Source organism: Arachis hypogaea, chromosome 14 (genome assembly GCF_003086295.3).
Source record: "Arachis hypogaea cultivar Tifrunner chromosome 14, arahy.Tifrunner.gnm2.J5K5, whole genome shotgun sequence".
NCBI lineage: Eukaryota > Viridiplantae > Streptophyta > Magnoliopsida > Fabales > Fabaceae > Arachis > Arachis hypogaea.
This window is the reverse complement of record NC_092049.1, coordinates 136,695,076-136,711,785: the sequence shown is the minus strand read 5'-3', so window position 1 is coordinate 136,711,785 and position 16,710 is coordinate 136,695,076. Positions and strand designations below refer to the sequence as shown.

Genomic DNA, 16,710 nt, shown 5'->3' with positions numbered 1-16,710 from the left:
CAATCATCAACCCTTCACACACATTATTCCATTAACACATTTATCAACCCTTCATATATTAATCCATCAACTCATATAACAACTCTTCATTAACAAACACCAATCATAATCCATCAACACATATACCAACATCAACACAACCCATCATAAATAAATCCAAGAGTATACAATTAATAACTTCAACACCTCATAATTTCAATACATATTCACCAACAATTTATTCCAATAATATTACAAGACTAATCATTAAATGCAATTAACCAATTCAACTTATCCTATGGTTCCTCTAACCTAAGTTTTCACAACACCGTAAATATTAAACGTGCGAAACTTAAACCATACCTTGGCCGATCACTATGTTTCACCCAAGACAGCCTCACAACGCAAAATACAACCCCTCTAAGCTCAAATAAAACAGCCACATACCAAGTCTTGTTCACCAATAAGCCTCCAAATACTCCCAATTCCAATCCAATGCATATATACCCACTTAATTTACACCTAATTCATATACATGTTCCAAATTCAGTTTTTCCTCTACAAATGCAAGATTGGGCTAGGGTTAGGGTGTCCTTACCGTACCCATATGCTCAATAGCTCGAACCCATTAAGCCCCAGAAGCTAACTTGAACCTAAAACACAAAATTGGACAAGATTTTACTATAGGATTTCAATTTCACCAAAAAAAGAGAATAGAGATTCTGAATAAAAAATGAGGCTTACTAGTGAAATTGATCCGATAGAAAGGTAGAGCTCGACGCGCTGGACGCGTGACTGCAAACGGTGCAGCAATTGGAGCTTAAACGAGGAAGATACGGTGGTTTGAAAGTTTGATGAGGGTTAGGGATCTCCTCCTCTCCCCAATCTGTTTTCAGAGCTATTGTTGCTGAAATGGGGACGAAGAGCTTCTGTCCTTCTTTTAAGTCATGGTCCGGTTGGACCTACGGGCCCGGTTTGGGCTCTTGTTCAACTGGTTCGGCTCTTTCGGTCCGATTTTGGGACAAATTCTCGAAATTAGTATCAAAATTCTCGTTTTGACGAGCTCTACCCTATTTTGATATTAGTTTTACATTTTTAGCTTTCCTAATTAAAATTCAATTTATTAACTAATTATGTATCGATTTTAGCGGGGTTTACAACATACATCATACATTCATACTTACTCAAATACCATATACCTAATAATAACATAAATTGAATATTGGAATAGAAAAAGATCTTCACAATTTTAGCAACTATAAATAAAATTGATGACAAATTTGGATAGAAGTATGTTGAATGTGAAAAGTGTTAGAAGAAAACATATAAAAAGGAGACAACTACATTTGTGGCACATGTAATCAAACACTACAATATCCAATAATAAGGTAATTCTATATACTTTTCATAATCTCATCTATCAAATTATTCTTTACTAACCAATGAGTTATAGCTCAAATGACATAATCTTCCCATACTCACTTAGAGATTGCGGGTTCGAGTCTCCTTATCTTTAGTAAAAAAAAATTTATTAGTTACTAACCCAATACTTATTTTAGGTTCAAAATTCAATTAAAAGTTTCAAATCAAAGTGTTACAACAACTTTTGTATTACTATTTGATGGCGAAGCAAAAAATTATTGGTCACAACTGCTTCAAATCTAATGACACTCCAGAAAAGTAATGATATTGAAGCACCACCCTAATTTAAAAATTTGTATAACCTCACACTTATATTTGAAGTCAAAGTATATGATTTTAATCTCAAACAAGGTTCTTAACAATACACTGTTACCAAAACATTTGTTCCAACAAAAAATACTGAACTTCAACACTCATTACAACAAATAAAATAGGTAATACTCTAAAAAAAATCACTTATTCAAGACATCATTTTTATTTCTAATTTAAACTATTCGTTGATTGTAGGAACAAATTTCGCCAATATTAATATCATCAGACGAAAATCACATAATCATCAAGAGATTAAGGAGAAAGAAAATCATACAAATTCAAAACACATCTTTGGAAGAAGAATATACATGTAAAGATGGAACAAACAACACAATAGAAAGTGCATACAACTCAATAATTCATAAAGAACATGCCTTCACAAGAACCTACGACAGAAAAAAGAAAGCAACAACTCTAACAACAACCAATAAAAAAAAGGAGGACGAGCACCGCATAAGAAAACTATGTCCATCAACTAAAACAAATGCAAAAATCAAACCACCAAATAAAACTATTATTTTATACAACTCCAACATTCAAATCTTTTTTACTACAAATTATTTTAAATAAAACACCTTTTAAATATAACTTTAGTTTATGCATATTTAATTTTATTCTACAAAACATAACAATTTTTAATATTTATTATATATTATTATTAATTTACCACCTGCGCATTGCGCGGATCTCATTCTAGTCACTAATAAAGTTTATAACTACCGCAACTACTATAATAAGTCACCGTAGACTTCACTTAATATCTATACCATTAAATAATAAGATATACAAATATTATTTTCCTTGTTAGCAATAGTATGTATGCTTTCGGTTATGGCAGCAGTTACTTTTCCTCTTATGTATACTTGAAAAAGTTACTTTTAAAAGAACTAAAAATTGCACCAAAAAGGAGTGACAAAAATACAGTGAAAGAACTACACTACATATGTATGAAATAGAAAGCAGAGAAAAGAGAGAGTGATTGTGGAGGATAACTAAAGAAAGGCTATTCTTCTGCATAAGGTAAGGTTTGAAATGAAGTTGAACAAATATACCTATACTGCTACACATGATGACTATGAGATAGGGCCGTCAAAATGAGCTAAATTCATCAGGTCAGCCCGTTTACCTATTTAAATGGGCGGACTTTATCTCCAAAATTAAGTCCGTTTAAATTTCGGACTAAACGGGTTAAACCCGATTAACCCGAAAAAAAATGACAGGTTAAACGTGCTAGCCCACGGGCTAAACGGGTGGCCCGTTTAAAATTTTTTTACATTTTTTTTAAAAATAGCACTTTCAGTCTATATTTTCTTCGATTCGACCCATCAACTAAAAAAAATATTAATTTTTAAAGGTTTTTGACCTAAAAATAATATTTTTTGTCAAAATATTTTTTAAAAAATAAAATAAAAAATAAACGGGCTGTCCCGTTTAACCCACGGGCTGACCATAAACGGTCCGGGCTAAAAAATTATGGCTCGCGAATAAAACGGGCTTAAACGGTCTAGCCCATTTAACCCACGAGTTTAATGGGTCGCGCCTAAATGGGCCGGACTAGCCCATTTGACAGCCCTACTATGAGATACCATATATATACGGATGGCCATGTTATGGAAAAATCTTTAAAATGACATGAATTGCCACACTATGCCAATTATTCTAAACCAAAAAGCACGACCGATATTTTTTTTTCTTACCCAAAAAGCACGTCCAATATGATAAGTGACACGTGACGTACTAAGTATCACTGACCTGACACGTCAATCAATTATCATGTGACACGTGGTATTAATCTATCACGTTATCATGTCACATGGCACTTAATGTGACACGTCATCATCTAACTGACAAAAATACCAATTTAACTTACGTTTTATCTTTTAAGGACTAATATGTAACACCCTACCACACAGAACTTTATGCTTAAGTCGTAAAACAGAGATGGTGTGGTATTACGACCTCTAAAATAATATATATATATAGTAGTTGAAAGGATATAATATACGAGGAGCCTTTAAAAATAGGTAAAACAAAATTACAAAATTTAAAAGCGCAACACTCAAAAAATTAAATAATGTAACTTGTGTAAGAAAAAACTACGGTTCTTAAACATATATATATGGCAATAAGAGTAGAGGATCAATATACAAAATATCAAACTCCGAACTCAGCTTGCGAAGCTAAGGCTGACCAGAAAATAGTTACATATATATATATATATATAACCCAAAATACATAAAAGCAACCCTAATTCTCCATAAACCTCTGTGAGGTGCAAAAGTAAAACATATATATATATATATATATATAAAAGGTCCTGGGAATGTCAGAGGCAATCCTAGAATGCCGACACTCAGATTATAAAACTTAAAGAGCTAAAACAAAAACCATAAATCAGGGTGGTTCTCTAAGGCTTTCTAAACTTAACAAATTCCTTAAATCTAACTAAAACTTAACTAGAATCCTAATTCTCTCTGCTTTTCCTCTGTTCTTCCATCTCCGGTAAAATTACAAAGACAAACAAATAGACAATGGCAAACACAGGTAGAAACAAGTAATATAAATAGCAAATAAAACACATAGCATATTATAATCACTTAGGTAAATTCCAATTAATGCACAAGCAAGAAATTCAAACAATATGCATACGATGCATACCTGTCCTACGACTGATAAGTCTCATCTGTCAGTTATCAAGCCAACCCGACAAGTTCGGCTGCTAAATCCTGGACTGTCCCTCCGTCGCACATCCCATGTGTCTATGCATAACTTTTTCTCTTCTCATTAATAATTCATATATATATATAAAACTTTACTCAATGGGGGTTAACCTTCCTGGAAATTTATAAGTGTCCAGTCACCCTTACGACGTAGGGTCAACAGAGTATCGAGTCTCAACCTGGAACACGTGGTGGCTAGCCACGGTATTTTATCCAGAGAAACTCGTATCTCAGATAATCATTTCATATTCATTCATAAACATTTCGTAATCATTCATTATGGTCATATCATCACTTATACATCATATAATTGCACTTTTATACATAACTCATCATAACCCGGAGCAAGTGGGGAAAAATCGCAACCCTTGCGTCTACCCAGGAGGTACATTATCATATGCCCAGGAGGAACAAAGGAGGGGATCCTAACCTCCCACCATCTCGCTGGGGGCAATTTTACAATACCAGGTGGAACAAGGAAAGGGATCCTCACCTTCCACCATCTCCTGGGGTCGCACTTTCAAGAAAGAGTACTCAGATGTAACATTTAGCCAGTTTCATAATTTAAGTAGTGTATATATATATATATATATATATATATATATATATATATATATATATATATATATATATATACATACATACATACATACATACATACATACATACATACATACATACATACATACATATTCACCGTATCTCCTCATACCTAAATCATCATTTCTCAAACTTTCTTCATCCCAAGTTACCATTGTTTCCTAACTTCATCTCATTGCTAGGCCTATTACTAAGATCTAGGGTTAAAAGGATGAAAATAGAAGTTTAGAGGTTTTGAAATTAAGCTTTAAAACACAAAATACAAGTTTGCTGAAAGAGGGGCCACGTGTACGCGTGGGCGTGCATTTTGCAATGCTCGCGTACGCAAGCACTCTGCTCGCGTACGCAACCCGTCAAAATCATTGCTCGCGTATGCAAGTACCCTGCCCGCGTATGCAAGATGCCAAACCCGAAGAGTTTGGTCATGTCGCGTGTTACGCAAGCTATGCAGAACAGCTAAAATGTTAAATGCTGTAGAATTTTTAGTTTTGCCCTCCGAACTTCCGACGCGTATAACTTTTTTGTTTTAAAATATTTTTCATCTGTTCTTCAAACGGAGTAAACATCACGGATCCAATTTTCATATGAAGTAGGTTTGAAACAATTTGGGAGTCCGGAAGCCATGTTATGGCTCACCGAAGTTCAGCCAAAAATCAGTTTTACACAAAAACTCTCAACCTCTATTTTCATTAAAATTCAAACTCAATATTAACATTCTATACCTATGAACAGCACCGCAACTTACCATTTATAGCACCAAAATCTCCACATCCTACCACACTCAACCATTCCTCAATTTTACATCATCTCATATATAATTCCTCAATTAACTAACAAAATCATCAATAACTCATCACAAATATATATTCACCCTCAATACTTTGTCAAACCTTATCAAATCATTATTTAGTATTCTATTACCAATATCAACAACAAGCTAAAACTCAACCTTGTTGAACAATTAACATCAAAGAACTAAGCAATTAACATACTCATGCATTCATTCCTATCCTATGGTCGTCTAGCCTAAGTTTTCACAAGACATTATATATTAAATACGAGAAACCTAAACCATATCTTATCCTATTTCCTCGTATAACTCATGACAATCCACAAGGCAAGATTACAAGCTTCCAACACCAAAATTCGGCAACCAAGATCCTAATCAAGCTTCCAACTTCACAAATATGCTCAAATTCATATACATATACGATACCACCTAATTCACATTATCACATATATATATACCAAATCTCAATACCCAAACTCACATAATCTAAGAATTTGCAAGGTTTTGAGAGCCCTTACCTTATACGTAACTTGGTTGAACCAAAAACCCACAAATCCCTCAAGCTAATTTGAGGCTAAACATTAAGACATCAAATTTTAACAATCAAACACCCAAAATTTCAAAAACTAAGGGAATTGAGAGGCTGAGATGAGAAATGTGATTTCTTATCAAAATTGGTTACCAGACTTTATAGAGCTCGTCACTGCGGACGCGTGGTTGCAAACGATGCAGCGATCGGAGCTCCGAATCAAAAGTTACGTGAATTTAAATATGGAAGTGAGGGTTGGAGTCTCACCTTCATTCTTCTCCCTTTGGCTAGCTTCCAAGCGTGTTTGCATGCAAGATGGGAAGGGAATGAGCTGAGCTCATTAAGTAGAAGGGGTTGGTTGGGCTCATGGACTCGTTTTGGGTCCGATTCGATCGGTTTGGCCTGTTTGGCTCAATTTTAGGTCAAATTCTTTAAAATTAGTGTCAATTTATATTTTAATTAGCTCTATCTTATTTTGCTATAAAATTTATATTTCTAATTTTTTTATTAAAAATTAATTTATTAGTTAATTATTCGTTAATTTTGCGGAGTTTACATAATATGACTTAAAAATTTATTTAAGGACTAATTTAAAAAATAGGTGATCTTTTAGGAACGAATTTGACTAAGACTCATATGCAGCATAAAACTCTAGCACCACCGTCCAATTGCAATGCATGTTCCAAAAAGTAAGAGAATGAAACTCAAAACACTTCAGTTAGCAAAAAGAACCGTAAAAATAAAAGGAATATATATATATATATATATATATATATATATATATATATATATATATATATATATATATATATATATATATATATACCTTAAACCAACCCATCCATCTATGTCTGTCTGTTAAATTAGCAGATCAAGCTGAACAACATAAGTTTTGGTGCTTGAGTTCTAATTGGAATTTCATAAACGAATTTTAATTTAATTTCTTTCTAGTCACTTGCTAACTCCACTAATTAATTGTTTATAGTTGTACACTAAGTATTTTAATAATATATTTTTAGTCCATATTTTTAAACATTAATGATTAATTGATGATAAAAAATAATAAATGTTGCTCACCCTCTAACATTCAACCATAAAAATACACGATTTTTTTTCAATAATATATATCATAATATGACTAATTTTAGCATTAACTTTTTCAGTCACATGTATTTGATAAAAAAAAGTAATAAAACAAGTAGTTCTGAAAAATTTTGCGATACTTAAAAGTCCTAAAGGAATAAAAAGTATCAAATAATTTTTTAGACATATATTCAAATAAGTAATGACAGCAAAAAATAACTCATTTTTATATTAATTGCGCGAATGGTCATTTTTTAGTGACTGAAATAAATTAAACAAAGAAAAACAAAACAAACAAAACAAGGAACTGCCTAAATAGAGGGACAGTCCCGTTTAAGACTATTCTTAAACTCCTCCCAAGGTGAAAGAAGCTCCACATGCGAAAGTTGTAACTTCATCACCATCTTTGCCATAGTATCTGCCACCGTGTTTGCATCTCTCATAATCAAACGAAAGTCAACCCGCCAATTCCAATACATGATATCTCTTATTTTGAGCACCAGTGGATCAATAAACCCAAAACCATCTTGAGTAACAAGATTAAATGCTTCCACATAATCCGTCTCACAAATAACATCTCGTTGACCCACATCCCAAGCTAAGAGATATCCTCTCCAAATAGCAAACAATTCTCCTTGAAGAATACTATTACTCTCAATCATTCCCAAACAACCCCTTTGCCAGCTCCCATTACAATCTCTAATAACACAAGCAAAACCAACACTATCACCCGAACCAAAATAACTAGCATCACAATTAATCTTAAAAGTACCAATGGATGGGGGATTCCAAAAACCATTTAGAGTTTGGGACATACGTTGTAATTCAAAGATATTCCTAAGCTCCTTTTTTGAAGTTAATGCCAGACAAATCACTTTTTCCGGAGGCCAAGTTTCATGGGGATTAAAGATGTCATTATTCCTTGCTCGCCATATCCACCAAAGTCCCGAAAAGAACTTGAACGGATGCTCTCTGCTATGATACAAGAACCAGTTCTTCAAATCCAAAGGATGACAAGAAATATCCAACCTATGCCAGACAAGCTGAGCTTTTGGACAATCCCGAATACAATGTAAAACCGATTCCTGGCTAGAAAGACATCTTGGACACTTATCCGATGACAACATCCCTCTTCTAAAACGAAAACTTGCAGTAGGAAGAGCCTCCTTAAGACACAACCAAGCCAAAAACTTATGCTTTTCCGGAACAAGCTGACGCCAAAGCCAAAGCTAATTCTCCCGCTCCTCCCAACCAAACAGCTGCTTACACAACCACAAGTAACCATTGCGAGAGTCATAGACTTTGGCAGCAGACCCACTCCAATACCAACCCACTTCCGGACCTGCTTGTTCATCTGGATTGTAAGAAAGAATATTATCTTTCAGATTTTGAGATAAAGGAGAATAAAGAGTATCCAAATGCCACCTACCAACCGACCAAATATCCTGTATCCGGAGATTCGAATCAGAAATGTGAACATAATCGATCTCATTAGATAACCGTCCTTCTTTCCTCCAGCTAGAAAACCAAAAATTATGGTTCAAATCTCCAATACACCAAGCAAACTCATCCTTCAACACTTCCCAAGCCTTGCAAAGACACCTCCAAATGGGAGAGTCCTTGTTCTTAGGATAACTAAAACAGTCATATAGAGATGATCGGTATTTGGCATCCAACAATTGGACCCATAGCTTGTTTGGCTGCTGGAAAAAAGTCCAAACTAGCTTCCCAAGAAGAGCAATATTTACACAATAAGGATCTCTAATCCCCAAACCTCCATATTTTTTTGGAGTAACCAGTACCTTCCAACTAACAAGATTCAATCCTCTTCCATCAACTTGTCCTTTCCAAAGAAAATTCCTCATCATTGACTCCAATTTACTAATGATTCCTTTGGGAAAAATAGAGACCTGCATCTGGTACGTGGGAATAGCAGCGACAACAGAATTAACCAAGCAAAGTCTACCAGCCCGATTGAGTAAACTTCCTTTCCAGCTTGCTAGCCTACTCCGAATCTTATCCAGGACACCATTGAAAGCTGAACGAGTCACCCTAGAATGGCTAAGGGTAACTCCAATATACTTGCCCAAGTCCTGGACAAATCTGATAGAGGATACCCCAGTGAAAACCTCTTTCCTTGTTGCAGAGACATTCTTGGAGCAAAGCGCTTTAGACTTCTCCACATTAATCTTCATCCCAGATGCTTTGCAAAAAGTCTCTAAAACCAACATCACATTTTGCACTTGTCTCTTTGTAGCTTTACAGAATAGAAGCAAGTCATCCGCAAACATTAAGTGGGATATTCTTGGTCCCCCTCTAGAAATAGCAACCGATTTCCACAAGCCCAAATCAACCTGATGACTAATAAAGCATGCCAATCGCTCCATACACAACACAAAAAGATAGGGTGACATAGGGTCTCCTTGTCTAAGACCTCGGCTAGGAGTAAAGCTATTCAGACGACTCCCATTCCAAAGAATAGATAAGGAAGAAGCAGTGACACAATTCATAATCAAATTAAGTGTAGGAATAGGAAAACCAAAGCTTTTAAGGGTATGAGCTAAAAACCTCCAATCAACTCTGTCATAAGCTTTCTCCAGATCAATCTTAAAACCAGTGTGCCTTTCTTTGATTTAGTCTTCTTCATAAAGTGGAGGACTTCTTGGGCAATAATGATGTTGTCAGGAGTTCCTCGTCCCGGAATAAATCCTCCTTGAAGCGGGCCAACAATCTCCGCAAGATGAGGACGAAGCCTATTAACAAGGACCTTCGTGATGATCTTGTAAACTACATTGCAGAGACTAATCGGCCTGAAATCTTTCATAGATACCGGTGATTCAACCTTTGGAATGAGAACTAGTAAAGTCTCCAACATTCTCGGATCAAGAGGAACACCGGAGAATGCCTGCTTAACCATCTTCCAAACATCAAGACCAATGATCTCCCAATATTCTTTGAAGAAGAAAGCTTGAAACCCATTAGGACCCGGAGCTTTAAAAGAGTTCATGTGAAAAACCGCTGCTTTGACTTCCTCCATAGTAACTGGTGCCGTAAGGTTATTGCAAGCTTCCTCATTCAGAGAAGGAAGAGGCACATTACCAAGGCAACCCAAATTAACATCATCCAAATGACAGAATAAGCTTTTATAGAAAGACTCTGCTTCTTGACTCAGAACCTCTGGATCAGTTTCCCACACTCCATCCTTGAGAAAAAGGCCATGAATCTTATTATGCTTCCTTCGCGCAAGAGTTTGAATATGAAAGAATCTTGTATTCCTATCCCCGAACCTTACCCACTGCTCTCTGGACTTTTGGAACCATAGGAGCTCTTCTTGCACTAGAGTATTATTATAATCATCAAGCAACTGTTGCTCTTTCTGACGCAAATAAATACTATCCACCACTTCCAAACGCTTTTGTAAATAATTAATCTGCTGCTCTAATTAAACTATATTACATAAAGATTAAAACTCATTTTGTAATGGACTTGTATCAAATCCCCAAAAAATTGTAACAGTAGACTTTACCTGCTTGATTGAAAACTTTTAATAGTATAGAATTGATAAATTGTGTTTAGCATTGTAATTTTTCTGGGACCTATAAATTTTTTATTTCAATTCTTAAAGAATTTATTTGGTATTTTTTTTTTCAAAATAACGTATATCTGTATAAGTCTACTTCAAAATTTATTAAAGACCTATTTTTCCTATTATTTAAAAAAATTATTTTTTTCTGATAATATGAAATTAAAACACCAAAAAAATCTGAACTCTCTTCTTATATAAGCCAAAGTAAGTTTACTTGATGGAGTCAATGATATGAAACAAATTAAAGAGAGAAGATTAAGTATAACTCTAGAATGCAAGTTTGCAAACTAAAATATTATTAGAGACAAAGATGTCAAAACCTTGAGTGTGACAAAGAGAGAGTTAAGTTTGTGGAGGATAACCAAGCAGAGAGGTTTGTAGATGCAGCAGTTACATTCAATAGCACCATTTTAGAAGCTAAGTATGGAAAAATTACTTGAATATCTCAGACTTCCTGCATGTGCTTTGAACTTTGAAAGGGTCTGCAGAAGCCGCCACAATCAATAGTTTTCTTGTCTTCCCCTAAATGAACGGCAATTCAATATCACACTCGCATGAGTATGATTTATTATCACTATTAGAATTAGGAATAATACATACATGTCGCTTATGCAAGTGCCTTACTTAGAACACCTCAAACAAGGAAGTTTGTGGTGGTAATGAAAGATAAAAGATAACGAGAAAATTAAGCATGAAAGACATCAATGCAAGTTGTTAACAAAGTCAAATAGTAATGACAAAAATATACTATCAAGGAACTTCACTGTGAAGTAGTAACAAGAGACCAAGATAGTTCAGTTTGTGGAATTTATGTAATGAAGCAGAGAGGCTACTCTGCATAACAAAATGCACACAAATCAATATATGCTCGGTTGAAGTTGCAATTTGCAAATACTTATTTTGCATAGTCAGTGTTCTCGAGTTTTAGACTATAGAAACAGCTGGTGCTAGAAGAACCATGCCCCTATGGGATCTCAAATGCTCGAACAGAATTGCCTCTAATAAAAGGATACTCAAAGTAAGTATGAAAAAATGTTAGGATAGTTAAAATGACATGATTTTAGCCATATTATGAAAGTTATTCTAAACCAGTATGTGGTTCGAAAAGGTCCGCAGAACCAGCCATAATAAGGATCACTATCTTTCTTTTTTCTTCCGTGAAATGAGAGGCAATATCACACTCGGAATAATACAAATGCATGTAACGTTACTTGCTGCATGTCTATTAGATAGTATCACCATCACTGCTTCACTATAAAAGCCGATTGAAGTGTTCCAAATATTTCATCCATTGAACCTACTGTGATGCAAATGAGAATAATGGAGTTGTTGTGTTCTCTTGCTTTGTCCATACAGTTTCTTCTCCTTTTGGCATCCTCCCTGTTCACAAACTGTTTAACCATGAATCATTCAACTGCTACTCATCATCATGAGTGCCATCAACATGAAAGCAATGCCTTGCTGAGCTTTAAAAAAACCTTCATCATAAGTAAGTCTGCTTCTTACAATCCTTTGAGTTATCCTAAAACTCTTTCTTGGGTTCCTGCCACAGATTGCTGCTCCTGGGATGGCATTGAATGCAATGAGCTCACAGGTCATGTGATCGGCATTGATCTTGGTAGCAGCCAACTCTATGGTTCCATGGATGCCAATAGCACCCTTTTCTCACTTGTGCATCTTCAAAGCCTTGATCTTTCAGACAATGACTTCAATCACTCTCAAATTCCTGCCAAGATAGGTGAGCTTTCACAGCTAAGACATCTAAATCTTTCTCATGGCAATGAAAACACATTCTCTGGTGAAGTTCCACCTCAAGTTTCACAGTTGTCCAACTTGTTGTCCCTTGATCTTCACAGCTATCCTCTTGAGCCGCTTCCATATGATCTAATCAACAATTTGCAACTCAAGGCATCCACTCTCACAAGCTTAACCCAAAACTCAACTAGACTTGAACACCTTCGTCTTAGTTTTGTGACCATTTCATCATCTTTACCTCATACTCTCACAAACCTTACATCCTTGCAAATACTCACTCTTTGCCAATGTGAACTATATGGTAAATTCCCAATTGGAATATTCCATCTCCCAAACTTAACAGTCTTGAATTTGGGAGGAAACCAAAATCTTAGGGGTATGTTGCCTAATTTTTTCTCAAGCTCATTTGTCAACATAAACCTCGGAGGCACAAGCTTTTATGATACACTTCCAACATCTATTGAAAACCTCACTTCTTTGAATTGTTTTTCGATTTCAAGTTGCAGTTTTTATGGGGCCATTCCTTCTTCGCTTGGCAACCTCACCCAACTTGCCCTCTTAGATCTTAGCAATAATGGCCTTGAAGGTGAGATCCCTCACTCTCTTTTTAGACTCGAGAATCTTGAATACTTGTATCTGCCGTATAATTTCTTTGAAGGGCATCTAGCACTTGACATGTTTTTGAAGCTAACAAGGCTTAATGATCTTGACTTATCTCTCAACAAATTGTCTTTGTTGTCACAAAATAGGGCTGTCAATGTGACAATTCTTCCTCCAATTCAGTGGTTAGGATTGAGTCGGTGCAATTTAAATGGAGAAATTCCAACTTGGCTAATGAATCTAACCACTTTAAATCACTTGGATCTTCATGACAATAATCTTCAAGGTGAAATTCCATATTTCCTCTTCAAGTTAGAGAATCTTACAGTTCTTGATCTATCTGGTAATGTGTTGGAAGGACAGATCGAGCTTGAAATGCTTTCAAAGCTCAAAAAGCTTACTGTACTTGGTTTAGGCGGAGGCAACAAATTGTCTTTTCTTGAAGGGAACAACACTTCCATTGTAACATTTCCTTCTCAAATTCAATTTTTGGATTTAAGGTCATGCAACTTAGTTCATTTTCCCAATTTTATACAGCACTTGCAAGAGTTGACTGATCTTTACCTATCAAACAACAGCATAAAGACAATACCGAGTTGGTTATGGAACAAAACAACTCTTCAGAGTTTGGATATTTCCAACAACCTATTGATGGGAGAAATACCCCCCTCCATATGCAACCTGCAGTCACTTGTGGTACTTGATTTATCTTCCAACAATTTAGTTGGCATGATTCCATCATGTTTAGGAAGCTTTAGCCGATCTCTTCACATTTTGAGGCTCGCAGGAAACAAATTGATAGGTAATATTCCTCAAAATTATGCGAAAGAAAATGCACTTCAGTTGATTGATTTTAGCTCAAACAAGTTATATGGTCAATTACCAAGATCATTTATCAATTGCAGAATGCTAGAGCTTCTTGACGTAAGTCATAACCATTTCAATGATTCATTTCCTTCTTGGTTAGGATCTCTCCCTAATTTAAAGGTTATTTTTTTACGTGATAATAAATTTCACGGAGCTATAAAGTGTCCATTAAGATGCACATTTCCTCAGCTTCGTATCATTGATCTTTCTCAAAATGAGTTTTCTGGAGAATTGTCATCAGAAATAATCAAGAATTTCAAATCGATGACACTTTCCAACACAAGCCACCAAGTACAGTTCAAGGACGACGTTTATCAATTGCAACATTCTTGGGTTGACCTTAGTTTGTTTGTATTTCCAATGCATAACAAAGGGGTTGTCATGGAGTATGTTGGGCGTCAATACTTTCATTACATGGTAGCCATTGATCTTTCATGTAACAAAATTTCTGGTGAGATTCCAGATATCATGGGAAGTCTGAATAGGCTTGTCTTGCTTAATTTGTCCAATAACATGTTTACCGGCAGCATCCCATCTTCCTTCGGAAAGCTTTCAAATCTTGAAGTGTTGGACCTTTCTGCCAATAGCCTGTCAGGGGAAATCCCCCAACAACTCACAGAGTTAACATTTTTGGATTTCTTCAATGTGTCTTTCAACAATCTCTCAGGTCCAATCCCAGAAAATAGACAATTTTCCACTTTTCAAGATAATTCATTTGAGGGAAACAAAGGTTTATGCGGGTTTCAATTGTTGAAGAAATGTGAAGATCATCCTAAGCTTCCATTGCAAGAACCTGATGGCGATCAAGATTCTGAGTCGGGATCTTTCTTTGAATTGTATTGGATGGTAATTCTGATTGGATATGGGGGTGGCCTTGTTGCCGGGTTAGCACTGGGAAATGCTTTTGTTGGAGATGTTTTTAGGTTGCTGAAGAGGATCTTTTAAGTCACAATTCTAGATGTTGGTTTTTTCATGTGTGTAATCTTAGACTATTTTCATTTTTGTGTTTGCGTTTGAAGTTATTGTGTTCCTTTTATGTAAGAGTCTGCTATGTGTATACCCAAATAAAAGTAGGCAAGTGAAAAAGATAAAATATAGTCTGTTATATATCTATTTTGTTTTGCTATTTTTTATATAAGAAAAGTCGTACATTGTGTTCTTTGCTTAAATAATCCATTTTCCTTTGCATACTCTCTCTCATGCTTATGCCAAAACAGGAAAACTTGTAAAAGGTAAAGAGAAGCAATTTTTTTTTCTAAAAAAAACAAGTATTCGCTGATATGAATAAAAGTTTAAGTAGGATCAATTTAAATGCTAAATGTGAGAGAAGAAAAAAAAATATTATTATAGAAATACAGATGGATGGAGAATAGTTGGATGGAGAAGTGTTTGAGAATTTAGTAGTACTTGAGTCTCAAGTTTAGGGTGTTGGGAGTATTGGTGTGAAGGCTTCAACCATTTTATGTAATTACTTACATCAAAGTTGGTGACAATATTAATTCCTCTGTACTCAATTGCTGTTATGTCATAGGCTCGTGCTGCTTCCTCTTGTGTGCCTGGTGCCTGCATTAGTTAACAAAATGTTACTTCCATTTTTCCTTTTAGAGGTTGGTTAAACTTGGTTTTCGAAATTGCAAATGTGTTTCTTCTGTAATCCTCAGAATTTTAAATTAACCTTTAAGACCTGAAATTATTTCATAAATAATTTTATTTTATAGTCAGTCAACTTGGTGTTGGCCAGTGATGTGAAATGCTACATTGTATGCTAACATGTTAGCTGATATGGCACATCAACAAAACTGTTGTTGTTAACCGATCAAAGACTAAAATGACTAAGGAAATATAATTTTAGGGATTTAAGTAGTAAATTTGAAAATTAAGAAACTTAAACACGCTTCAAACTTTGAGTGACCAAATTGAGCCTTTGTTGAGTTGTGTTGATTTTAACATACTGTATGTATGTTCCAAGGTAAGGATATTTGTTTCCAAGAACTCTTCCATTCTGACGATGCCTGCAGAACATTGACAAAGCATTAGTGATTCATATCCAACCCCAAAACGCACATTTGTGCTGTGTTCATAAAGACTACCACTACTCTTTGTGCAATAAAACTTTATTGAAAGAAAATCATATAATGTGTTCTTTGCTTTTGTGCATTCCTGCTATTTATGTTTTGTATTGAGAATTATTTCATATAGGTTGCTTTTGGATACTCAATCAGAAATACAAGATAGCTATATATAATTAATTTCCACTATTAATAAATACAAAACGTATGAGTTTTTTCGCCAATGAATAATAGCTCAAATGGCATAGTCTCCCCATACTCAATTAAGAGGTTGCGGGTTTGAGTCTCCTATCTTTGGTAAAAAAAAAAAACACGTATTAATAGGACTGAAAGTGAGTCAAGCCAGCTCATGAGCCAGCTCGAACTCGACTAATTAATAGCTCGATAAGCTGAACTCG

General features: G+C 35.1%; 1 protein-coding gene across 2 annotated transcripts; it reads left to right on the top strand.

The window, feature by feature from the left end:
* The first annotated feature begins 11,901 nt into the window (after positions 1-11,901).
* Positions 11,902-15,412, top strand: LOC114925242 (receptor-like protein 49). 2 transcript variants are annotated; one of them, XM_072215507.1, is made up of 2 exons: positions 11,902-13,838; positions 13,914-15,412. In XM_072215507.1, exons 1-2 carry the CDS (start codon positions 12,327-12,329, stop codon positions 15,186-15,188), a joined length of 2,787 nt encoding a protein of 928 aa, XP_072071608.1. In that variant the 5' UTR covers positions 11,902-12,326; the 3' UTR covers positions 15,189-15,412. The 2 variants fall into 2 exon arrangements, with proteins under 2 accessions (XP_072071608.1, XP_072071609.1); XM_072215508.1 differs by having other exon boundaries at positions 11,902-13,876; positions 13,955-15,412.
* The last annotated feature ends 1,298 nt before the right edge of the window (positions 15,413-16,710 follow it).